General features: G+C 38.8%; 1 protein-coding gene across 7 annotated transcripts in view; it reads right to left on the bottom strand.

Annotated features, from left to right (window-relative positions):
- ADAMTS6 (ADAM metallopeptidase with thrombospondin type 1 motif 6) overlaps window positions 1-25,774 on the bottom strand; it is a 272,555-nt gene extending 246,781 nt beyond the window's left edge. For 6 of the 7 annotated variants that reach the window (XR_009247499.1, XR_009247497.1, XR_009247500.1 and 3 more), the window contains exons 1-3: window positions 14,277-15,010; window positions 10,997-11,361; window positions 3,165-3,333 (exon numbers count right to left, since the gene is read on the bottom strand). Coding sequence is in view for 4 of the 7 variants with exons in the window: in XM_058679969.1 (XP_058535952.1) it covers window positions 3,165-3,333; window positions 10,997-11,361; window positions 14,277-14,373 (631 nt within the window). In the remaining 3 variants the exon portion in view is untranslated. Of the gene's footprint in view, window positions 1-3,164; window positions 3,334-10,996; window positions 11,362-14,276; window positions 15,011-25,189 lie in introns of those variants that run through there. The other variant, XM_058679970.1, reaches the window with a different exon arrangement.
- Between the last annotated feature and the right edge of the window lie 325 nt (window positions 25,775-26,099).

The raw sequence follows: 26,099 nt of genomic DNA, 5'->3' as shown, positions 1-26,099 counted from the left end.
ATATGGCTACTGAATAAAATGCATTGAAAGAGAAGGCTTCTTAAGAAATCATTTTAGGGCCTAGCGCAGGAGCCTAGAGACTAAATTCTCATCTTGCAACTACCAGGATCCCATATGCAGACTTGTTCGTGTCCTAGCTGCTCCACTTCCCATCCAGCTCCTGCTTGTGGCCTGGGAAAGCAGTCAGGGATGCGCCACTGCCTTGGGACACTACAAACACATGTAAGACTCAGAAGAAGTTCCTGGCTCGTAGGTTCAGAATAGCTCAGCTCCAATTTTTAGGACCACTTGGGGAGTAAACCAATGGATGGAAAATCTTTCTGTCTCTCCTTCTCTCTGGAAATCTGACTTTTCAATAAAAAATAAATACAAAATGTTTTTAATTTTAAAAAGGAAGTCATTTTAGTAATCCAGGCACACAGAATAGAAGAAAATCTTCCCCCAGAACGGTAGAATTTTATGACAGCAGTAACAAGGGGTATGGAGATATTTTTGATCCACACCTAAAACCAATAAAATCTATACACAAAATTGTTAAAATAATGTGATTAAATACTTGAAAAGAGAATAATTTGAATATCAAAGGATAAATAGATGCTTTTCATAACATGATGAAATGATTATCTGCAAAGAGTGATTCACCACTATAAAGTAAAGGAGGCCATAACATGAAAAAAATGTGAAAATTTTTTTTTTAAAGATTTTATTATTATTGGAAAGCCGGATATACAGAGAGGAGGAGAGACAGAGAGGAAGATCTTCCATCCGATGTTTCACTCCCCAAGTGAGCCGCAAAGGGCCGGTGCGCACCGATCCGAAGCCGGGACCAGGAACCTCTTCCGGGTCTCCCACGCAGGTGCAGGGTCCCAAAGCTTTGGGCCGTCCTTGACTGCTTTCCCAGGCCACAAGCAGGGAGCTGGATGGGAAGTGGAGCTGCCGGGATTAGAACCGGCGCCCATATGGGATCCCGGGGTGTTCAAGGCGAGGACTTTAGCCACTAGGCCACACCGCCGGGCCCGAAAAAATGTGAAAATTATATCATGACTAAACATTTAAATCCTCGTTGCAAAGATTTTACATGTAGTTGCACTTGACCCTAAGTTTTATTAGATGTAAGGTAATTTTTCTCAATGTTTAATTCCATTACACAATATTAATAACAAAACTTGAAAAGATTATTTGCTCTAGAATTCTATATCATATTTTAAGAAGATTCACGTACAGTACGGTTTACCTAGTACCAGCTAGTCTTGATCATTATAGATCAAGACTAGATTATAAAATCTCAGATTTTTAAAGCCTTTTCCTAAAAGAACGTATGCAGAATGAGAACACTCAACTGAGCAAAGAACTCCAAAAACATTTATCCCTTGGAATAGAAGGACAAAGAAAAGAAATAAAAGGATGAAGCATTTGCTAATTCGCAAATTGCCTCCATTTTTGTTAAATCTTGTAGTTAATGAACTCCTTCATCAAGATGAAGTCTTCCTTGGAATCATTTTGTCATAAGACAAATCTCTGAAGTTTCTCTCCTTCAATTGTCATAGCTCTTTAAATACTGCAGTCGTTTTAGTAATGATGACATCTACAATTTGACTGAATAACTAATACGTACTCAATACTCAAGAAAGGTTGGGTAATCAGATCACAGCTACCACAAAGTCGTGTTCTTTCTACTCTTGTCCATACAAGATTTCTCTAAGTTTTGCCATCTATAAACTTCTCATTGGCCTAACTCTCGTCTCTACTCCTGTTCCTCTCTAATTTAGTCATCACACTATTGTCAGAGTAGTCCTTCTAAGACACACATCTGATTATGTCTCTCCTCCCGCTTAAAATCTTTTCATTGGTTTTCAGTGCACTGAGTATAAACAAATTCCTTAATACACTTTATAAGCCGTTCATGAGCTGGCCCTTTGCTATCTCTCCATTTTCATCTCTTACAATTTTCTTCCTAGTAGTTATGTACCTAATCTCTGTCTCTCCAATCCATATTACGTAAGCCTTCAATTTCTGGAATGTGACATTCTCTCTTTTGGTTCAAGGTCTTTGTAAATGCTATTTCCTCTTTGTGGAACACTCTAGTCATTGCTCCGATAAAGATTTATTTATTTTTATTGGAAAGTCAGATTTAAGAAAAGAAGGAGAGACAAAGATCTTCCATGTGCTGATTCACTCCCTGAGTGGCTGCGATAGCCGGAGCTGAACTGATCCAAAGCTGGAAGCCAGGAGCTTCTTCCAGATCTCCCACGCAGGTGCAGGGTTCCAAGGCCTTCGGCCATCTTCAACTGCTTTCCCAGGCCACAAATAGGGTGCTGGATGGGAAGTGGAACAGCTGGGATACAAACTGGCACCCATGTGGGATCCTGGCACAAGCAAGGTGAGGACTTCAGCCACTAGGCTCTCGTGCTGGTCCTGCCCCATCACTTTTGACTACCAACCTCTATTTCCTCACACCTCAGCTCACTTGTCACTTCTTTCACAGCTTGATGCCTCTGTCTGGGATTTCTTTAGTCCCCTTCACTCAATGCTATTTCTACCTTTGAACACCATCCTAAGACTCCTTAAGTTTTATTCAATGGTTTAGATTCCTAAAACTAGCAAAAACAACCTAACAACTTCTGTTGGGTTAACAAAGTAATATTGCATGAAAGCTTATGCATTATCTGGATAAAATAAAGCAAATGTATTTTTTTCTACTCAAAGAAATAACTGCCAAATTTTAAATGGTTCTGTATTTTTTAAGGACTTCTCACAGGCTTCCAAATTGACTTAAATTCACAGCAAAATTTGTTAAATGTATTTAATCATAAGGTCTTTCATCTACTTGTTCTCTCCTCCAGAGGAGCACAATAGCCAGGTCTGGGACAGGCTACAGTAAAGGACCAGCAACTCTGTCCTGACTTCCCTCTTAGGTAGCAGGTGCCCAACTACTTCAGGCCTCATTTGCGCTAAGGCATTCACAGGTGTATGAGCGGAAAGCTGTAGGGAAAGAACAGCAGCAAGATTTGAACCAGCCCTCTGGTAGAGGATGCCATGTTTTATCCAGCTGCTTAACCCACTGTACCTTAATACTTCTGTTATTAACCTTTCTATACTTGCAGAAAAGACAGAAAGCAACAAAAAATATAGTATGTTTTCTAAAAGCTGCATATTTGACTTACCTGAAACCCCACAATGGGAGTGATCATACAGATGTCGTTGTTGAAGGGTAGATTTTTTGTAAATAACATGAGGATGGCCATTTTCATAACTAAAATGTTTGGAATCCTCGGTGGTATTCTTTAAAGGTTCAATAAAATATTCTTCATCTTCTGTAGCAATAATACCATGCTGTAAGAAGAAGAAACAAAGAATTCATCAAGAGGAATTATTTTAAATGTTCACTATCACCAAGAGTCAAAAGTAAATTAATATATTTCCAAAAAAGGATGCTAAAATACATCTTTTTTCAACGATTTATTTATTTATTTTTATTGAAAAGTCAGATATACAGAGAGGAGGAGAGACAGAGAGAGAAGGATCTTTCGTCCCATGATTCACTCCCCAAGTGAGCGGCTGCAATGGCTGAAGCTGAGCCAATCCAAAGCCAGGAGCTTCTTCCAGGTCTCCCACGCGGGTGCAGGGTTCCAAAGCCTTGGGCCGTCCTTGACTGCTTTCCCAGGCCACAAGCAGGGTGCTGGATGGGAAGTGGGACTGCCGGGATTAGAACCGGCACCCATATGGGATCCCGGTGCATTTAAGGCAAGGACTTTAACCACTACGTTATTGTGCCAGGCCCGGAAACACATCTTAATATTAATTTTGTATATTATCTGAACTCAGAAAGGTATCATACACATTTTCCTATTTGAGGCCAGTGGGTGGCATAGATTAAGTCATATGAGTGCCAGCTCATGTCCCGACTATTCCACTTGTAGTCCATCTCACTGCTAATTCACCCAGGAAAGCAGCTGGAGGCAGCTCAAATGCTTGGGCCTCTGACATCCATGCTGGGAGACCTGAGTTCTGCCTGGCCCAGACCCAGCGATTATGGCCATTTGGGAAATAAACCAGCAAATGGAAAACCTTTCTAACTTTGTCTCCCTCTCTAACTCTGCCTTTGAAATAAATAAACAAACCTTTAACATTTTTTTCTTATTGTTTGAAAAGGATGTCAAATACCTCCACAGGTATGCAATGTATTATATTACATATATTGTTTCTTCTAGTCTTCTATTTAACAACTTCATGAAGTAAACTGATTTCACTTCTAAATTGTGGACATGATATAACTACATCCTCTGTGTAGATGTACAGCTTTTGTGAAAATGTTTGAACCAATAAAAACAGGTAGAAGAAAGGCCAGAATTGTGGTACAGTTAAGCCACATCTTACAATGTTGGCAACCCATTTCAAGAGTGCTGGCTCAAATCCCAACACTCTACTTCTGATCTAGCTTCCTGCTAATGTGCCTGGAAAAGCACTGAAAGCTGACCAAGGTATTTGGGCCTCTGGCATATGTGTGAGAGACAAGGATGGAGTTCCTGAATCTTGGCTGTTGTGGCTATTTGGGAAATAAACTAGCTTGGGAAGACCTTTATCTCTCTTATCTCTGTTACTCTGTCCTTAAATAGACAAATAAACAAATCCTTTCAACAAAAAAAGGTAGAAAATTTATACGCTTTTCATGCCGAGCATCTGAACAACTTCCTGGTAGAATTTTCCATACTCTTTTTGTACTGTCAGCTGAATGAAAGCAACATAGACCTTAGGAAGGCAAAAACCAAAAAAAAACAAAGAACTTAGGTCCTCTCATGACTTCTTGCAAAGTTGTTGGATAAGGACACTAAAGAGAGATTAAAGCTCCATTGTGACAAACCCTGACACGTTTTCAGATGGAATAACAGGTTCAGAGGCGGAGGACTTGAATGAGTGAAGGAGCTGAGAGTATACAGTTTACCAATATCTTTTATTTTCAATTATACACTGGTTTGTTACATCTCTCGTCTTCGAAATGTTTTCTCTCTTCAACTAAACTGTTTTCTTTAGGCAAAAAGTTTATATTCAAAATTTCTTTGACTCAGTTACAGCAATAGTGTCTCAGATGTAACAGGTAGAAACAAGTTTTTTGATAAAAACAGATTCAATGATAAGTGTTTTCTGCGTCAAAATTAAGTAGTTCTACCCTTGTCAAATATTGCTTTCCTACGGAGGGTACATGTGAGGACTGATCTTAATCCAACTAATTTACCCTGTGGATAAAACACAAACACCTTCAGCTTACTTCCTCAGCTGGAAAAATGAAAAAGTCCCTCTAAGTGAGTGGTTTTGAAACAGCACTTTGGAGAGCCCTAGGGGTTCAAGTGAAATGCCCTCAGGAGATTTCACCAGACAACAAAGGGACAACTGTGTGGCTTGGATTCCTGGACTTGGAAATCAGCTGTGCTTTTGTTGATCTATTTATTAGTTTTCACATAACATTTGTCAGTTTAAATGATTTAATCATTTAAAATGATTTAAAAGATTGAAAACCTCTGGTCTAGATAATCTCCAAGGTTATTTAATTCTAAAGCTTTATGATACTATTATGGGAAATTCATGGTAAGTACCATGTGCTTGGGGAAAAAAAAGACAGGATCAGAGTTCCAAGTTAGAGAAGCTGGCTGTCACCTACATGAAATGATCTAACGAATGCATTTTTAAAAGCCATTAGTCACTTCATATTATTTTCACCATTTTTTTTTTTTTGTCAGAGTTGAAGGATAATAAAGTCCATTCATGGGGCAGGTGCTGTGGAGTAGGGAGTAAAGGCCCCACTTGCTATCTATTTGGGCACAGGGTCGGGCCCCAGCAGCTTGACTTTGTACCCAACTATTTGATAATAATCTGGTAAAAGCAGCAGAAGATGATTCAAGTGACTGAACCACTGCCATCCACGTGGGAAATCTGGAAGAATTTTCTGGTTCCCAGCTTCAGCCTGCCTAGCCCTGGGTGTTGCAGACATCTGAGCAGTAAACCAAAACCACAATGGGTTCTGGAGTCAGCATCATGGCACAGTAATTTAAGCCACTGCTATTGGCATCCCAGCAGGACACCAGTTCAAGTCCCAGGTGCGGCACTGCCAAACAAGCTCCCTGCTAATGACTGACCTGACAATAAAAAAAAAAAAAAAAAAACACAAAAAACAAAGATGTTCTTGAGTCCCTGTATCCATGTAGGAGACTTAGATGAAGCTTCTTGCTCCCGGCACCAGCCTGGTCCTATGTTAGCCACTGCGATCATCTGCAAACCAGTGGACAAAAGAGTTCTCTCTGTGTGTCCCTCTCTCCTTCTGCAAATCTGCTTTTCCAAAATAAATAAGTAAATAATTTTTAAAAGATTCTCTTTATTTTTATTGAAAAGGCAGATTTTAGAGAGAAAAGAATAGGTAGAGAGAAAAATCTTCCAACTGTTCACTCCCCAAATGGCCACAACAAGCTGCAGCTGAGCTGATCAGGAGATTTTTCTGGGCCTCCCATGCAGGTGCAGGGTCCCAAGGCTTTGGGCCGACCTCTACTGCTTTCCCAGGCCACAAGCAGGGAGCTGGATGGGAGGTGGAGCAGCTGGGATGCAAACTGATACCTATATGGGATCCCAATGCTTGAAGGGGGAGAATTAGCCAATTGAGCCATTAAGCTGGACCCTAAATAAATCCTTTAAAAAATTAGCTCCTATGTTAAAAGTAAGTACTGCCAGAAATAAATGCCATTAGCAGGCTCTAATACCTGAATATAAATACATAAACAATGTATGAGAAAACAGAGCATAATTGCAGCAGAAAAGGGAGCGGTATAAATTTAATATGAAGAAGTAGGGTGCAGAGTGCTGCTCCAAAAGGCCAAGGCACTCGAGTCAAACTAATCTCTACACAGAAGGAAGCTGACAGATCCCAGGCTAGAAACTTGGACTGCTGGGAGAAATGGAGTCAGAAGCCTGGTGAGTAAATGAAACGCTTAATTTCAGGAATGGAAAAACTCTGGCAGAAAAATCCTGGAGAGCTCAGGTGTCAGATAGGCTAACAAATGTTAACACACATTATCACATCCCATCTGAACGGCTATTTGAAGTAAGTGCTGCTTTCAGCTCCACTTTGCAGATGGGAAACTGAGACTGCAAGCCAAATAAACTCAAAGGAACATTACAAAACAAACCATTTTAGTTGACTTTGGAGCATATACTATTCACCATTATACTCTAATTCTCTTACGCACTGCTCATCAACCAATATGTTCTATGTACTGATCAGACAGAAGACTCTGAACCAGATGGCAGGGATTTAACAGTGCAGCTACTCTCTCATAGTGCTTACATTGTGGTGGGAGGAGCTACAGAAAAATGGAATTAACTAATTAGATATAAAAATTATAATCAGGTAGTGATACATGTTAGCAGGGAAAGACATAAGTGTAAGCACAGTCAGAGAAATCACAAATGAGGGTACTATACAAACCACCATAAACTATTTGAACAGAAGCCTGTTAGGTGAGGGAGTTAGGCAAACTGATGCCTTGGGAAAGAGAAGACAAGATGGTACACTCAAATGCAGAGGGAATAAGGTAGGAGTAGGCTTGCAACGTTTGAGAAACAGCAAGAAGCAACAGTGACTGGTGGGAAGTAAGGGGAAAATGACCCTAACGCAAACAGACCAGAGGCTAGACATCTGAATTGGGAGTCTTGGAACACTGCATGCCTGGCAAGAGCTCTGCTTGAATCGTTCAGCATGCTCACCCACCAGCCACTTGCTTTAGGACCAGCAGGACCGGTTCCAGCACTCCCCTCATTCCTGCTGTGCCAATACCTTTAAGAAGCCCAAGGTTCTAAACTGCATTCCATTTCCCACACGACCACGTGCATCATATCTTATGATCCCACGTCTTTCCTTCACTTCTCCCTTTCCCTTTCAAACTCAAGGCCAGTCAACAAAATCCACACCCTCAGAATGTTCACTTCATCTACGATAATTAAAACACAAAAAAGCAACTGCAGATCCCTAAATGATACTCTTTCCACATCATCCACTACGACAGTGGCATTCTCTTTTGCAAGATTCAAATGATTCTCTCCCTCCAAAGCAAAAAGGAAGGCAGAGGCCAAAGGCCGTTGTATCTCATATTGAACAGGTTGGGATGCGGTTCTGCCTCGGCTTGTGATCCCTCGTCCTGCTGATGTGCATCCTGGGAGGCAGTAAACGACAGAACAAGTCATCGGGCTCTGGCCACCTGCGTGGCAAACTCAGATGGAGTTACCGGCTCAGATTCAGCCTGTCTTCGGTACTCACAGTGCCAGTCTTCATACAGAACCTATTTTCTCCCACATCTTCTAAATCATCTCCTTATCTCCAATTAATATTCTGCCCTAAAATTCCACAAGGGACTTAGTTTTCTTTGGTTCTTCTAAATCTCAAACTTTTCTTACCACCGGTTAAAAAACTAGTGGCTGCATAATTAACATTGATGACTAATATAAAAGATTTAATCAATAACTAGGAATGGTATTCTTGCAAACGATTAACAAACATTTTAACACATGGTACATTTTAGGCCACATTCATTTCCAATAATTTGCCTCAAAAAATATATCTATTTTATACACTGAAGTCTTCACATTGCTTATACAGAAATAAATTAGCAGTAAATGTACTCATATTTCTATATGAGTGAAACCTAAAACCTATAACCTAAGTATTTATTTTAGCTCATTTTATTTAACAATTATATGGAGTAGACAATCTGAGCAAACTGTTCTCTATCTAAAGACAAAATTCTCCATCGTGCCTTTTTTCTTTTTCTAAAAAAAAGTGGGTTTTTAATGTACTTATTTATTTGAGAGAGCAAGCTCCCATGGACTGGTTTGCTCCTGAGACACCTGCACCTGCTGGGCGCCCAGTTGTAGCAGCAGGAACCCAGTTGACGTCTCCCATTTGGACGACAGGCACCCCACGACTTGAACTATCACCCTGCCTCTGAAGGTCCTCATTAGAGGGAAACCACACTCAGGAGCTAGAGCTGGAAATCGAGTGCAGGCACTCCCATCCATCATTAGGCCAATGGCTGCCCTTTGTTTCTCTGCTTTTCTTCTTTGCTCTGTCTCTAGTATTGTTATCGTTATTGTTATTTAATAGAAAAGTAAAATCATGCAAAGCTCAAAATATTAACTAACCACAATTCCTCTGACAGCTTTGGGAAATTCCACCCTCTACATGTTAGCACAAAAGTCCAACTTAAATTCCAACATCTTTGATCGCATCTCTCCCATGCTGATGCAGTTCTATGAGGTTTCAGTCCTCCCCAAATGCAGTATTAGGAGGGCATCACCATTTGAAACTCTAAAATTCATTTGCTGCTTCATAACAAAAACTGGTGAAAGCATGTAAACTGTGCCCTTAGCTTCTGCATTAAAATGATTACATGTAAAGACAATGCATGAGCATTTCATAAATCATCCAAGAATCTTAAAGCACCTACAAAATTAACAAGATTTCCTGTGTAGCTTAGTTGTACCATACAGCTCTCACAACTCTGCTTGCTTCAAATTCTTGAGAAAGCTAGAAGCCTACTACTGTCATAATCATATCCCCAACACCCACTTTGTGCCACAATGCATTAAATGAAGTATCACAACTGTGAGAACAATCACAATTAAGAACAAACATGTTGGTTCTTAGTCCCCAGCATGATGGTTCAGTGGTTAAATCCTCGCCTGGCAGGATCCCATATGGGCATCGGTTCATACCCGGCAGCTCCACTTCCAATCCAGCTCCCTGCTTGTGGCCTGGGAAAGCAGTGGAGGACGGCCCAAAGCCTTGGGATCCTGCACTTCACATGGGAAACTCTGCAGAATCTCCTGGCTCCTGGCTTGTGATCGCCTTATCTCCAGCCATTGTGGCCACTTGGGAAGTGAACCAGTGGACAGAGGATCCTTCTCTCTCACTTTCTCTCTCCTTCTCTCTGTAAATCGTACTTTCCAATAAAAATAAGTTTAAAAAAGGTTGGCTCTTGAAAAGGTTCAACACTATTAGAGGCCCATTTTATAGTTCTTAAAAGTATTCTCAGGATTAAAACTTATTTAAATTCTAATCTAATTATATAGTTATCATATACTGATCTAAAAAATCAGTGTTATAGTAATGAATAAATATAGTTTATGAAAATACTACTTGGGCATCGAAATATACTTGTTTGCATTGATAAAGCTTTAGTGGAACATCTACATTAATCTGAACAGGAGGGAAGCAGCAGAGAAGTACAGCTATTTACTGTGATCTGAACTTATTTCTTTCCAATTTTAGTATATGTGCTGCCGAAGCGAGCACCCTGAACCTATTTCTACGTGTAACTTCGAACTCTGTTTACCATTAGACTGCAAAGTATTGAAATGCATAAATCCTGAACACTTGAACCCATTTTCTGAGTAACATAAGATTTCTTAGCAATCTTTGTTAGCAATCTTTCCCATTTGGGTATTAGGAAAACTATTTCATACATATTGGCATTAAAGATTTTGCTTCAAGAACTTGTAACCTATATAAACAATAAGTAATTGTAAGCGGTGCTATATGTCAGAGAAAGATGTCACAGGAAGAAACTTAAAGAGGACTCACTCTCTTTTGACATAGTACACACATACATACAAAGAAATTTCAAAAGTCTTGACCAATGACTGAGATTTTTTGTACATAAAATAGATACCTTATTTGAACAGAAAACTTAACCGTAAAAGGAAGCCTAAGGTTTCATTCATTTTTCTATTAATGGCTTCAAGAACTGTTATTTGAACACTAAATAAAACATTATTTTAAAAGATAATCAAAAGCAAAGGCAGCAGAAATGAAAAATTCTAGACTATTATCTTCCTGCTTAAACCACACCCTCCATCCTCCCCACCCCACCACATACACACTTACTCAATCTGAGCAGAAATACACACTGTAAACTTATTTTCTCATTGGAAAGTTAAAATTATAGCATCTACTTACCAATCCAACACAGTTGCTGAGTGCCACTTTAGTTGTACTACGTTGATCTTGCAAATATCCTGTGTAATGACAGTTGTCTAAAAAATCATGTTTCCACTGGGGTCCATCTTTTCCCCAATATTCTACTGTAAAATGTTTGGACACAAAATCTGTATTGAGAGTCAAGTTTAGGTGAAAGTGTTTGCCATAGGCTGAAAGCTTAAAAAATAACTTAGATACTGCCTGCTGTGGATCAATAGGGTCCATACTCCGTCTTCTCCTTGAGTGTTTATCATTTTTCACAGTAAAGCTGAGAAAAGCTCCATTCTGATCAACCCTTATTGGAATAGTTAGCTGGTAGTGTTCAAGATAAGTCAGGAATTCCTCTTTGTAATCACAAGGCAGGGAATCCAGAAAAAACACATAGAAGAAAATAATATTTAACAGAACAAAGAAGTAGCAATACAAACAACAAACCTCAGGTTAAATACTATGCATTATTTTATGTGTGGTGTAGACAAATACCATGTTCACTCTGATATAAGGCAATCTCCTTACAAAACACAAGATCAATAGCCTTTCAATAGTTTTTCCTGCAATTCATGGATTTTCAAATCTGTTTTTATTTTCATTTTTTCAAAATAGTTTCTTTTCTCTTATTAAATTGTTCACTGGCATATAGGTCATACAGTCGCAACATTTTCTCCAAGAAGGTTTTTTGTGTTTGTTCTCATTTCTTGAGAGACGCATTGGTCATTCAGTAGCATGTTATTTAACTTCATAGTGTTATAAAATTTTTTTAGCTTTATTCCTCTTGTTGATTTTGTTTTATGACTTTTCATTTAATGGCACCTACAGTAACTGTGTAGTAGAGACTATCACATATAGATGTGAAGATACAATGCAGCATGCATCTCTATTTCCAGATCAAAGATGGATTCCCAATGAGACTGTTAAATATATCTTGACAATAGGATACTGTACTCTCTGCCATTGTCCATACCTGCAATGTCAGGATACAATTAAATAACAGAATGATGGACACATGACTGCTTATGAAGGACTGCACTGTTATAATAAAATAGGGGAAATCAGTGGGGTGGAGAGGATAAGGAAAATTCCAGAGCCTATAGAATTGTATCATTAAAAAATTAACAATAAATTAATTAATTTAAAAAGTGTTGATATATGAAAATGAAAGATGAAAATTTTTAAACATAAATATTAATTTTAATTGTTTAATTCCTTATGACAACACTATTTAAAATTATCTGTGGACTATTTTTCTTCTTTAAATTTAATTTTTAAAACATGAAATCTAAGAGCTAAATTCTACAGCAGGTACGACCATTTCACATTGAAACAAAGAAACATTGAGGGCTCGGCAGTGTGGCCTAGTGGCTAAGATCCTCGCCTTGATCCCATATGGCTGCTGGTTCTAGTCCCGGCAGCTCCACTTCCTCTCTATCTCTCCTCCTCTCAGTATATATCTGACTTTGTAATAAAAATAAAATAAATCTTAAAAAAAAAAAAAAGAAACACTGAAAAGTACAAATATGTAAAAGCGTTTACTTCAGACTACACTTATTTTTGAAAGTTACCCAAAAGAGTTTACGTGGAACATCTATAGCCTTGGGGAAAGTATTTTTTGAAATCATCAACAGTAATGTAAAACAGTATAGCCCCTTTGGATAACAGTCTGACAGTTCCTCAGAATGTTAAACATGATATTATCAACTGATTTAGTAATCCCACTAATAAATATTTGAGAAAAATAAAACACAGATCCACACCAAAATCTATGCATGAATGTTCATACCAGTACTACTCACAATAGTTTAAAAAAAACACTAATGATCCAAATTTCCATGAACTGATAAAACAGAATGTGGTGTACCCACATGATGTAATATTATTTTAATTAATAATAAAAACAAAATCATTTCTGATACATGCTGCAACATGAAACTTAATAACTGTCATTACAAAGTTGGCTATCTAATATCATGAAAACACTATGTTAAGTAAAAGAGGCCAGTCTTTACGTGAGCGTGGAGGGAGGTTAGCAGGAAATTTGAAAATGATGCTAATGGGTAGAGTTCCTTTATGTAATGATGAAAATATTCTACAATTCATTATGGCAATCATTACAACTCAGAAAATACTTAAAACCATCTGTCTGTGCCCTCTAAATGGGTGAACTATATATTAAGCATACCATATCTCAATAATGGTATTAGAAATCATGACTGGCTAAAATTTCAAAGGAATATTAAATGCATTTTCATCATTTTCTTCATTATACATACCCAATATTACCCTTCCACCTTCTTAGGCATACTTTCCTTCAACTATGTTTATCACTGAGAGGAAGCAAATGTTTTCCTACTGCCTACTGCCTTTACATGGAGTACGCTCACACATATCAACTCCCATGAACCCATAACCAAGTGGAAATAAAAATGAAAGACATTTTCTTTTGCTTTTTACAAATTTTTTTAAATAAAGGGCTTCCTACTAAATACTATAACTTTCATGACCTACTTTGACAGCCACATATTATAACATGGACTTTTAGATACATACATCAATCTACAATGGGAAATCTGACTTAGAAGCACCAAAAATCCAATCTATACTATGTTTTCATGTAAAGGACACCAAAGGTTTGCCTTTCGATAATTCGATAAAAATTGGAGCAGACCATGGAAAAACAAATTGCATTCACTATGAGGACTTGACTTTGAAGACCATTTCTATAATGTAAAGTTAATTCCATATTAAAATTATAAGGTCTAGAATTTGAAAAGTTGACTATTTTACATTACTCATTTAGTCCAGTTATAATCTTTAGACTAGAATTCTTAAGTTTGAAAAATTATTTTCTCATAAGAGATCTCAATAAAAAGTGTCAGAATTTATCTGGTTTCTTCCTTTTCTACAGTATGCCCTTAGAATTTTTTCTTTGAATGTGACTTTTTCCATAAACTCTAGCAAGGTATAAGTCTATTAAAATTAAGGCTTCAGGAAAAATACATGCCTAGAGTATATCACTTTCCAAGAAAGCACAATCAACTTTAAAGTTCCTCCCGCCTTCCCCAAATATTAAAAAGGCTTTGTGGGGCAAATTTGGGGACTTTCTTGTTCCTTAACATTAATGAAACTACCGCTGGGCTAACAACAGGCTTCTGTTCCTATCACTACATATTCCAAAGACACTGCTTACCCAAACTAAATAGTAAGAAATTTTAAAAATCTAATCGTTAACAATTTTGTCAGTTTTGAAAAGTGGGAATCCTACCTTGAGAACTGTATGAAAGTCTGTGTTCATGATGAAACTCTGATGAAGCCATGATCAGGCTCAGAATCCATGTCAACGTCTTCCACAAAATTTCCATAATTCAGAAAACCAGATGATGTTTTGGAGGGCTACCTATGTGCTAGAGAGTCAATTCTGCACCCAAATCGAAGCATAACAGTCTTATTTCTGTAAAACTTGTTGAAAATTGTTGTTAGATGTTCCACTGTTTAGCAGGTACTTTTTTCCAATAGCCCATACTTTCTTCTGCATTTGGATTCATTTTCTCAATCCGAAGTGAAAAAAAGATAGTGTTGGTAAAATGTTCACAAACAAACCATTAGGCTGATTAGTTACTAAAATATGGCCATTTTTTAACCTAGGAGGGGGAAAATTAAGTTAATCAAAAATATTCTCAATGGACAGACCTACATATCACACAATGTTTGCCAAAGCACATAACTACAACATATTCTAATACAATTTAAAAAAAAAAAAAAACATTGTTCTTTATAGTCTAAATAAACTTTCACAAGACTAAACACAGAATTAGAGACCTAAATAGTTAGCAGGGAAATGCCACAGTGACTTAGCAATCAAAGAAAGAATCTGAAGAAGAACCATAATTCTTTTCATTAAATGTTGAAGATAACAATGAATGAGTAGCGTCAGCTAACCTCCTTTGGATGAAAGAAAAAGTAGACTTCACAGTCTAAGGTAATTATATGTGACAGGAATAATCCCACTAAAAAGAAACCAGAAAGTACATTTGAACATTTTTAAAGAGTATTTATTAATGTGAAAGACAGAGAGAGATCTTTCATTCCCTGATTTACTTCTCAAATGGCTGCAACAGTCAGTTCTGCTCCAAGCCAAAGCCAGGAGCAGGCATTAGACTTCCTGCACAGGTGGCGAGGACCCAGGCAGGAGTGGGTAAGCATCCTGGCAGTGGGGCAGCAGTGGGATAAGTGTCACTGGCAGCACCTGCACCGGAATGCCAGTTCAAACCCTGGCTACCCTGCTTCTGATCCAGGTTTCTGCTAATGCCCTGGGGAAGAGGAAGATGATAACATTCTTAAACACACTCTGTCACTTCACTCATACCCAGAAATTGCTGTATTCCGTTATAAGGCATCTATCACTTTATTCTAACAAAGGAAACTTAGCAATTACTGTCTGTGAACAATCAGCATCACAAATTCAACTTCTAAAATGTTGAACCATTATTCACAGAAAGCCTTGATTTTATTTGGAAGTCTTAGATGACCTATAATTTATATGAAGCAATTTCAGCTCTCTAGAATGTACCTGAAAAGAAACTTTCAACTCTCATTTAAGGCACTACAAGAAGTTTCACATCCTATCCCATATACTTTACTTTCAGCTGACAATCTTATTCACAGAGTCTTGCACTCACATTTCACACATAACACTGGCATATTGGCCACCTGATTTCTCAGTACACAACACATTAAAAGAACAAAATAACTAAAGAGCTAAAACCTAGCTTTGTTACAACAAGATCATAACTAAAACAACCAACCCTAAAAATTGTTTTAGAAACCCTCAAGTAACACACTTGTGGGTATAGGCAAAGGGTTCTTGCACAGTTTAATAGTTTCTACTGTGTACATAACTGTGTTACAGCTCAATACCTGACATTCACAGTATTATGTCTAAGATAAGGATAAAAAGTTGGAGATGTCTGGGCCCGGCACGATGCCTTAGTGGCTGAAATCCTCGCCTTGCATGTGCCAGGATCCCATACGGGTGCCAGCTCCTACCCCAGCTGCTCCACTCCCCATCCAGCTCCCTGCTTGTGGCCTGGGAAGGCAGCAGAGGATGGCCCAAAACCTTGGGACCCTGCACCCATGTGGGATCTTGGAAGAAGTTCCTGGCTCCTAGTTTCGGATCAGCTCAGCTCTGGGCATTGGGGCCGTTTGGGGAGTAAAACAGTAGACAGAAGATCTTCCTTTGTCTCTCTTTCTCTTTCTCTCTCTTTCTCGGCAGTGTGGCCTAGTGGCTAAGGTCCTCGCCTTGATCCCATATGGCCGCTGGTTCTAGTCCCGGCAGCTTCACTTCCTCTCTATCTCTCCTCCTCTCAGTATATCTGACTTTATAATAAAAATAAAATAAATATTTTTTATTATTAAATTTATTCATTAATTACGTGGTGTTTTAATTACATAGAATCTGGGATACTCCCCCCCCCACCCTCCCCCCATGGTGGGTTCCTCCACCCCGCTGCATAACCATAGTTCAAGTTCAGTTGAAATTCCCTCAAAAATAAAATAAATCTTTAAAAAAAAAAAAACATAAAGACTTTAAATTAGATTACTTACAATAAGACATTGGAAATATTTTCATCCCAAGTCCCTGATATTTGCAATTATCCTCCAATAAGTGCTTACTATGTATTTATTGATTGAATAATTGATAAAAATAAAAGAACAGTGGTTTAAAATAAGTAACCTAAGCAAATAAAAGAATACTTATAATTAACTAAAAAATTAATTTATGTGGAATACTTTATTCTTATGGTACTAGAAATACTGGTTATTACATTTAAAACAACCACAAGTACACACCATTCCTCATATCTCCCTCCACATATTATGAAACTTCCGAGCCTTGAAAAACTAATCCATTAATCAACAAATACTGTGTTATCTTACCATGTTTAAAAGGCGATGTAACAATTCAGAATACAGAAAGGATTAAGGGAGACAGAAAAGATTAAAACATAATCCTTGTCCTCAGGGAGCTCATGATCTAAATAAACAAGAAAAAAAATCAAGACAGACTGATAATGCCACAGTGAAGTCATGAAACATTATTTCCAAGATGTCAGAGAAGAAACATGATTTCTGGGCCAGAAAATATGAATCTGGTAAGAATTCTAGCAAAGGAGCATTTTGAAACGGGTCCTAGAAGATGAATAGCATTCACAAGTCAGACTGCTGGAGGAAATCGTTACACATGCAGTATGCATTCTACAAAATCTAGATATCAAGTGAAAGAGAAAAACAGTGTTATTAGGAATAACAGTGATAACAAAGTAGGCTCCAGTATAGAAGGTCAACATGTACTATCTGGTAAGGCAGTTTAAGGTCAGAACAAAACTAAAAAACTTGGAATACATTTGATTCCTTCCAATCTTCACTACAGTCTTGTAAAGCAGGTATTACTGCCCTACAGCTAAGCACCCTGAGTGTCTCCAAGATTCTACCTCCTAACATCCATTATCTAATCACTCCCACTGAATCATTTAATTCTTTTTGAAAACTGTATTTCACATCTATTCTTCAATGATTTCACTAAATTATTTGAAGGCTAAGCATCATGATGACTATTTGTATTGAAAAATGTCAGCTCCTTCTACAAAGACCTCAGTACTCTATATACCAATGGGTTACTGAAATCATCAGACTGGAAAGGGCCTTAGGAGTAGCAAAATTGTTAGTGGATGTAAACTGGTACTACTTCCTATTAACAGAGCTAGGAAAGGAAATTTTATAGTGTTTAAAAGACTTTCCAAAAACAGAATTCACAACCCCTCAAGGAATTGATACCCTCACCCTTATAGGGTTCTTCAGCTCTACCAAAGCCCGTAAGTTTCCCATGCTTTTCACTGCTTGATCTGCATTCGGTGAGAAGAGAAAGTTATTCATTTTTCTCTAGTAAGAACTCTTCATCCTAAAAAGCTATTATTAACTCCTTACTCTTCTCATGTCAAGTGAGAACAAAACCTGAACCAGGTTTTTTGCTTTTCTTATTAATATCTCAGTGACTCAAAGGTCACACAACAGTTTGCTTCAGAAAGGTCTTTGATTTTTCTTTTCCATCTTTTTCAGCCACACATTAATCATTTGGTAGCATTTCATTTAACTTCATTGTTGTAAATTTTCTATCTTTCTCTCTGTTGTTGATTTTGTTTTATGACTTTTCATTTAATGGGATTTACAATAACTGTGTAGTAGAGACTATCACTTACAGATGTGAAGATACATTGCAGTGTGCATCTCTAATTCCAAATCAAGTTTCCCAATGAAACTGTTAAATATATATTGATAATAGGCTGCTGGACTCTGCCGTTGTCCATGTCTACAATGTCAGGATACACTTAGATAGCTGAACGATGGACTTATGACTAATTGTGAAGGACTATAATATTATGAGGGAAATCGGGGAGGAGGGGAGGGTGTGGTGTGGATTTGAGCAAGGGGTACAGGAAATCCCAGAGCCTATGGAACTTTATCATGGACTAATAAATCAAATTTTAAGAAACTGAATTATTTAATTCTAATCAAGAAAATATACTTCGGGCTTGGCAGGGTGGCCTGGTGGCTAAGGTCCTCGTCTTGATCCCATATTGCCGCTGGTTCTGATCCCGGCAGCTCCACTTCCTCTCTATCTCTCCTCCTCTCAGTATATCTGACTTTGTAATAAAAATAAAATAAATCTTTAAAAAAAAGAAAAAGAAAATATACTTCAATGTTCAAGGGATGCCATTTTTGTGATTAGATTATAAAATGTTATGATTTCCATCTTGCTAGCAGGCTCTTTCATTGGTTTAGAAGGAACAAGCTCTCGCAGATCAAGAGCTCTACATGGCAAGGCACAGAGAAGGAACTCCAAATACCACCAGCAGGCAACATGGTCCCCATCCAAACGCATTCAAGAACCTGGATCATGGGCCCAGCGTGGCCTAGCGGCTAAAGTCTTCGCCTTGAAAGCCCCGGGATCCCATATGGGCGCCGGTTCTAATCCCGGCAGCTCCACTTCCCATCCAGCTCCCTGCTTCTGGCCTGGGAAAGCAGTCAAGGACGGCCCAATGCATTGGGACACTGCACCCGCATGGGAGACCCGGAAGAGGTTCCCGGTTCCCGGCTTCGGATCGGTGCGCACTGGCCCGTAGCGGCTCACTTGGGGAGTGAATCATCGGACGGAAGATCTTCCTCTCTGTCTCTCCTCCTCTCTGTATATCTGACTTTGTAATAAAATAAATAAATCTTAAAAAAAAAAAAAAAGAACCTGGATCCTGCCCGTCAACACGTGAGTCAGAGCATTCTCTTTTCCTAGTGGAGGCTCCTATGAAGACCCAAACCCTATCAACACACTGCAAGCTTAGGAGAAATCCTAAAGCAAGAGGACTTCGCTATGCCATGATTGAACTCCTAACTCACATAAACTGAGATAATTAGTTAATATTATGATAATATTGCCACTAGTTTCAGTTAACAAGCCAATTCTTAAGGATGTTAGATAGCTAGAAAACAATGAAACCCAGATTCACATACAACATTTCTGGCTCTAAAGCCAAAATTTTATTTATTTGTGGGCAAACATTGTGGTACAGCAAGTTAAGCTGCTTCTTAGAAAACATGCATCCCATATCAGATTACCATCTGAGTCCCAGCTACTCTGTTTTTCTTTTTTTTTTAAGATTTATTTATTTTATTACAAAGTCAGATATACAGAGAGGAGGAGAGACAGAGAGGAAGATCTTCCGTCCAATGATTCACTCCCCAAGTAAGCCACAACGGGCCAGTGCGCGCCAATCCGAAGCCAGGAACCAGGAACCCAAAGCACTGGGCCGTCCTCAACTGCTTTCCCAGGCCACAAGCAGGGAGCTGGATGGGAAGTGGAGCTGCCGGGATTAGAACCGGCACCCATATGGGATCCCAGGGCGTTCAAGGCGAGGACTTTAGCCACTATGCCACGCTGCCGGGCCCCCAGCTACTCTGTTTCTGATCCACCCCTCTGCTAATGCACCAAGGAAGCTGCAATCAACGGCTCAAGTATTTAGGTCCCTGCAAATCACACGGGGGATCCTGATGGAATTCCTGGCTCCTGGTTTCAGCCTGGCCTGATCCCAGCTATTGTGGTGATTTCAGGAGTAAATACACAGTTGGAAAACATCTGTCGGTAACCTACTCTTTTTCTGTCAGTTTAAAAAAATGTATTATGTAAAAACAAAATAAATTCCAGGAATTATATCATACTTCCAGTTGAAGGCGCTGCAACTTAAAATATTTAATATCAGATGCATATAATCAACATCAACATGCTCATAAACAGCATTGGTATTTCATGTAAGCAGCTTTTAACAACGTTACACGTAACATTTCACCTAATCTTTACAGGGCCTGGCACAGTAGCCTAGTGGCTAAAGTCCTTCCTTGCAAGCACCAGGATCCCACATAGGTGCCAGTTCATATCCCAGCAGTTCCACTTCCCATCCAGCTCCCTGCTTGTGGCCTGGGAGAGCAGCCAGAGACGTCCCAAAGCCTTGGGACCCTGCACCTGTATGGGAGACTCAGAAGAAGTTCCTGACGCCTGGTCAGATCAGCTCAGCTCTGGCCACTGGGGCCACTTAGGGAGTGAACCAGCAGAAAGAAAATCTTTCTCTCTGTCTCTTTCTCTTTTTCTCTGTAAAATCTGACTTCCTAATTAAAGTAAATAAATCTTTTTTTAAATTAGCTTTACAATTATTTGGGCAACACAACAGACACTATCCTTTCTCAGGGAAAAATTCATAAAGAGATTAATGTGTAATAACATTAATCTAGTTATCTCTATTTCTAACCTACTTATATACAGTTTCCATACTCTAAACCCTTCCATGAGACATTAGAGTATCATTGTTGCTTATTTAGATAATACTCATTCTCATTATTTTAATCATTTTCAAATCACTAAATTGTTTGGATAAACATGTCTGCCATTAAATGAGTCCCCCAAATACTTTAAATTTTAATCTTCCTTTAAAGATGAATATATTAATAACACATCTGAGTTAATTTTTGTACTGAACCATTCCTTATTTTCATCCTATTTTCTCACACTTTGAAACTAATGGTAAACTGAAAAAAAAAAATTAGTTGGTTGAATTTGATAAATGTCCTGCCCTACAGAGTGCTGTAACCTTCCCTCTTACCCTTAACTAATATCATTCTGGAAATATCCAAGTTAACTAAACCAGCAACATTGAGGGAAAAAGAAGTAGTAAGTTACTATTACAGCCAGAAGTAGACTAATGATTTAAGGATTTGAAGCACACACACATACACCCAAAGGGCTTTGATGCATGGTAGACAAAGTAAGAACTGAAACAAATCAAAGTTACAGTCTTGAGTCTACTACTAGCTATATACAGTATCTAGCATCTGCCATTCAATTAATTTGGTGGTGGGTGTTTTTCCCCACTCTTTCTCACTCCACAATAACCTCTGATGCTTAGTAAGGAACTTAACACGAAATAAATGAGTTACCTAGAACTCAACTAAAAGCAACACAACAAACATATCTGACCACTCTTAGTCCCCAACATGATGAAAAGTGAATGAGCTAACTTACTTTCTGATACCTGCTGAGGAGGTTAATCTGGTTCCCATAAACAAATCTGTAACAGACTTAGATTTTTCCAGATACAGTTTCTAAAGTTCAGACTGACATTAAAATACCAGAAATCATTACGTACAATGCAACAATGCCTTTAAGTTACATAGCAGAAGCATTACTATGTTGTGGAAAGTACAAAGGCTTTGAGAACTGGCTTAACCCCAAGTTACCACACCTCTCTGGATCTGTTCATCTACAAAATCAAGATAAAGGTAAATCTTTACAAAAACTTGTTGAGTGATTACATTGGATCAGACATGATTGTAGAGTCCGGCACGCATCACATTAAGGACTAATTGTTAGCCATCCTCCCTTCGCTATCGAAAGTACTTCAAAGGTCTTTCTTGAAAAGGTTTCACATTGCCCCTTCCATAAGAAATACAGAATACTTGGTCAATGTTGATCAAGTGGCATATGAGTCAAACAGTTATGCCATATTGTCTTCTAAGTAAATGGTCCAGGGGGCCTTCAAAAAGCTCACAAAAATCCTTAATATGAAAAACTGCATGGATTTTTTGATACCAAATTAAATGTATCTCTTAATTCCATTTTCCATGAACTTTGTGAAGTATCTTAATAAGGAAACAATTGCACTTGTGACTATTTAAAATTTAAAAATACAATTGGGGGCCCGGCGGCGTGGCCTAGCGGCTAAAGTCCTCGCCTTGAACGCCCCGGGATCCCATATGGGCGCAGGCTCTAATCCCGGCAGCTCCACTTCCCATCCAGCTCCCCGCTTGTGGCCTGGGAAAGCAGTCGAGGATGGCCCAATGCATTGGGACCCTGTACCCGCGTGGGAGACCCGGAAGAAGTTCCTGGTTCCCAGCATCGGATTGGCGCGCATCAGCCCGTTGCGGCTCACTTGGGGAGTGAATCATCGGACGGAAGATCTTCCTCTCTGTCTCTCCTCCTCTCTGTATATCTGACTTTGTAATAAAAATAAAATAAAAAAAGTAGAATTTAAAAAATTGATTTTACTTTGATTTTTTTCTCCTAATATAAATGTTTCTTCTTAATATAAATGCACCAGCCAGAAAAGTTAGAGTATCATTTACATACTTCCATGAATCAAAACAACACTAGCTACAACAAAACAGAAGGAAAACCAGACAACTTGCACTACAACAATTCCCCCAGTAATCTGCCCTGGCCAAAGGTCTTTTCCCTCTATCATCTTTACTTCCCACTCAAGTGACCTGAGTGTGGCCAAGGCAATAATTTCCTCTCATGAGCTATTATTATGGAGCTAAAGAACAAGAATAACATCCTTCTCCACTTCTTTAATTCATCTTAACTCTGCTTATTTATTTTCAGGCTGATTTGGTCTCCAAGCAAGAAGCAACAATTCCATCCTTCCTCTGGATATTCAACTTTTACATGTGAAAATTAACTTTTCATTTCAGTTCCCATTTATTCCAAACAATAAATATTTACTGTCAGCAATTAATTGCTAAGAACACAGCTAGATTTCCAAATACCAAGGTTTCCAGATCATTTATAAACTTTCTGAGGCTGATTTACAAAGCAACACACAATTAAGTACAAATTATTCAAAACTTGGCTGTCAGTAGAAGCAGAGAGTCAAAAACAAAAATACAAAATGTGATTTACAAAAATCAAGCCCTAAATCAATATAAGTCCAACCTTGTTTTTTCATAGAAAACAAAGTTAATTTATGTTATCTGTATTGAAACTTCTTTTCTGAAAAACAGAAGTAACATCTTTTTCCACTTGAAGTAGGTGGATATGATGCTAATCAAGTCTTTTGGTGAACTTAGAACTATGCACTTCCTCTCTTCCTCTCCCCTAAAAATATTCCAAATATGCCTTCAGCTATATTAATATGTTAATTCTCTTCAGTCTCGCTAAAGTCACAAACAGGGTAAGATTTGGCAGACAGACACATCCTAAACCACGAGTAGCTGCTGGTGGTTGCCAAGGAAATGAAGAGGAAGTGGTAACAGTAGACAAGAGGAGTAATTAATCTTACAGGTATTGGACCAAACATGAAAGTATTCTAATATTTTAGGTCTGAAGGTTGTAGGTTTTCTTCTTGGGGTTCACAAAGCACAAATAACATGATATAGATTTCATCTGTTGCCAACTCCAGCAAATGAATAAATTTATTTGAAATCATGTCTTTAGCTCCAAAGCACCAATGATCACACTTAAGCACTAACTTCACATTAACCAGTCATACTTTGGTGAAACAGAGGAAAACCGTATTCTCCAAAATGGATTTTCTCTTAATTTCCCTTAACTATACCAGTTTGGTTACCTTAATTTCTCTGACAAAAACTTTAAGAACTGTCACTCCAACATTCTAAAAAGAAAATTAGTTCAAAAAGCTTGCTCTTAAAACATACTGAAAAGCACAATCTCCAGTGTCTTTTTCCAAAGTTCCAAATCATGATTCAGTTCCCCCCCCCCACTCGCTAGTCTTCCCCCCTTCTCCCCCCACCGTCATCCACTTCACCCAGACAGAGGGTAACAGTCGGAGCTGCCCGGGTTGAGTTGTGATCCTAACGTTAACATCCAGCAGCCCATTTCCAGACAGCAGCGCTAAATCTATTTGGATAAAACGCGTGTGACCCAGACAGTTGGCATTTGGCCCAAACGCGTTGCACCGGCAGCTCAAATAAAAACAAGAGTAAGAAAACTCACTCTCTTGTTCTCTCTCAATGTGCTTTCTCAGTCACTTACTCTTTGCCTCTAGTACAACAAGGACAGAAATTAGCAAAGACAGGAATTGAAGCACACATTATCAGGAAAAGGTTTTCCAGTACTCCCTCCAGCACTCCGGCTCCCCCCTCCCGCATCTCTGAACTTTGGTCCCACACACCATATATACAGACATACCGCGATAAACAAGGCTCCGGAGGGCTATGAGTCTAGCACGTCCCAAGTGGCCAAAAGTAAATCAAAAACACACGTTTCCATCTCTTTGATTAGCCTATTAAGAGCTTAACAGATCCTAGAGCATCAGGGCTACAGCTAGCACATTCATGCTGTCCTCTGAGCCCACGTATAAAATATGCACTTGTCTAAATACTTAAGACACTGACATGAAACTGTAAAATGCAGAAGGTTTTTCTTGAAGAAAACTGGAAAATCAATTTAAAACACAACACACACCATCGTTATTTTCCTAATTACTATTGGGTGATCAGTTAAAATACCACATTAACCAGAATCAAGTCTACTTCATAAAACATGTATATCCATAAAATAATCATTTTTTTTTTGTTTTGCATCATAAAATACTTGCAAGTCCCAGAATTCTACAACCCCGGACTAGTCTGGAGTTAAAAAGATTCCTATCTGTAAAATGAGTTCAGTCAGGTTCACTCATTGCCATAAAACACACACATACACACACACACATACACACAGGGGGAGAGAGAAAGAGGAGAGAGAGAGAGAGGTTTCTAAGCATTATTCCGAAGACAAGCAAAGCATAAGTTTTTTTTTTAAAAAAAAGGTTTCATTGAATATTGTGAAGTCTTCCTTACCGTTTTCATCTTCAAATTCTGATTAAAAAGTAAGTTTCAAACAATAGATTGCACTGGACGACTCACGTACTCCCTCTCCTCTCTCTCTCTTTTTAAAAAAAATTTTTGCCCCCCCCTTTTGCAAAAAGCCACACCAGTTATTCTGCAGTTATTCTTCAGCCAGAATAAAACACTATAGTCTGGCTAACCCAGGCTTTAGAAAACAGACTTTATAATTTGGCAGGAAAAAAAAAAAGACACCTTCAATACATGCAGGCTATCACCCTGAGATGCTGCCTTTGCAAATCTCCTCTCTCCACCCCCCACTCCAACCACTTAAAAAAAAAGTAAAGAAAGAAAGGGAAAAAAGACTTATTGGGGGTGGAAGTGGTGCCCTCTCTTCCTGGACAGCTTAGTGCCTTTGCTATGCAAATAACATGTGCAGAGCATCAAAAGGTATCAGGAGAAAAGCAGACCAGAGCAGCAGGAAGGGCAGCAAAGTTTTGTTGAAGTAGCCCTAGATCTCACTACCGGCCCCCAGCCAACTTGAATTGCAGCAGGAGAAAATTTTGGCAGCTTTTCCTCGGAGGCAGAGCACACTGACGTCAGTCTGCAGATGTGCCTTGGCTGCGTCGGGTGCGCATGTGTCCTGGGTCGTCACGTGGAGGGGGAGGGGAGGTAGAGGTACAATCAGGGTAACCAACTACCAGCCATTCAGAAGGGCTTAGACAATGTCAACTTTTCCACCCTGTGAATGAGAGAGATTCTGGCCCCTCTAACCTCTCTCCCTTAACCTTACTCCGCCTCCTTTCCTCCTCCTTTGCTAACCCCTTTCAGAAACTCCAGGCTGGTTTGTTATGAGTAGTTTCTTGGAAAATGGAAGGGAGGAGGTAGAGGAGGATGAATGACTTCAGATGAACTAATGTCACTG

Source organism: Ochotona princeps, chromosome 23 (assembly GCF_030435755.1).
Source record: "Ochotona princeps isolate mOchPri1 chromosome 23, mOchPri1.hap1, whole genome shotgun sequence".
In the NCBI taxonomy this organism is placed as follows: domain Eukaryota; kingdom Metazoa; phylum Chordata; class Mammalia; order Lagomorpha; family Ochotonidae; genus Ochotona; species Ochotona princeps.
Note: the sequence above shows the minus strand (reverse complement) of the source record. Positions and strands in the feature narration are given on the sequence as shown.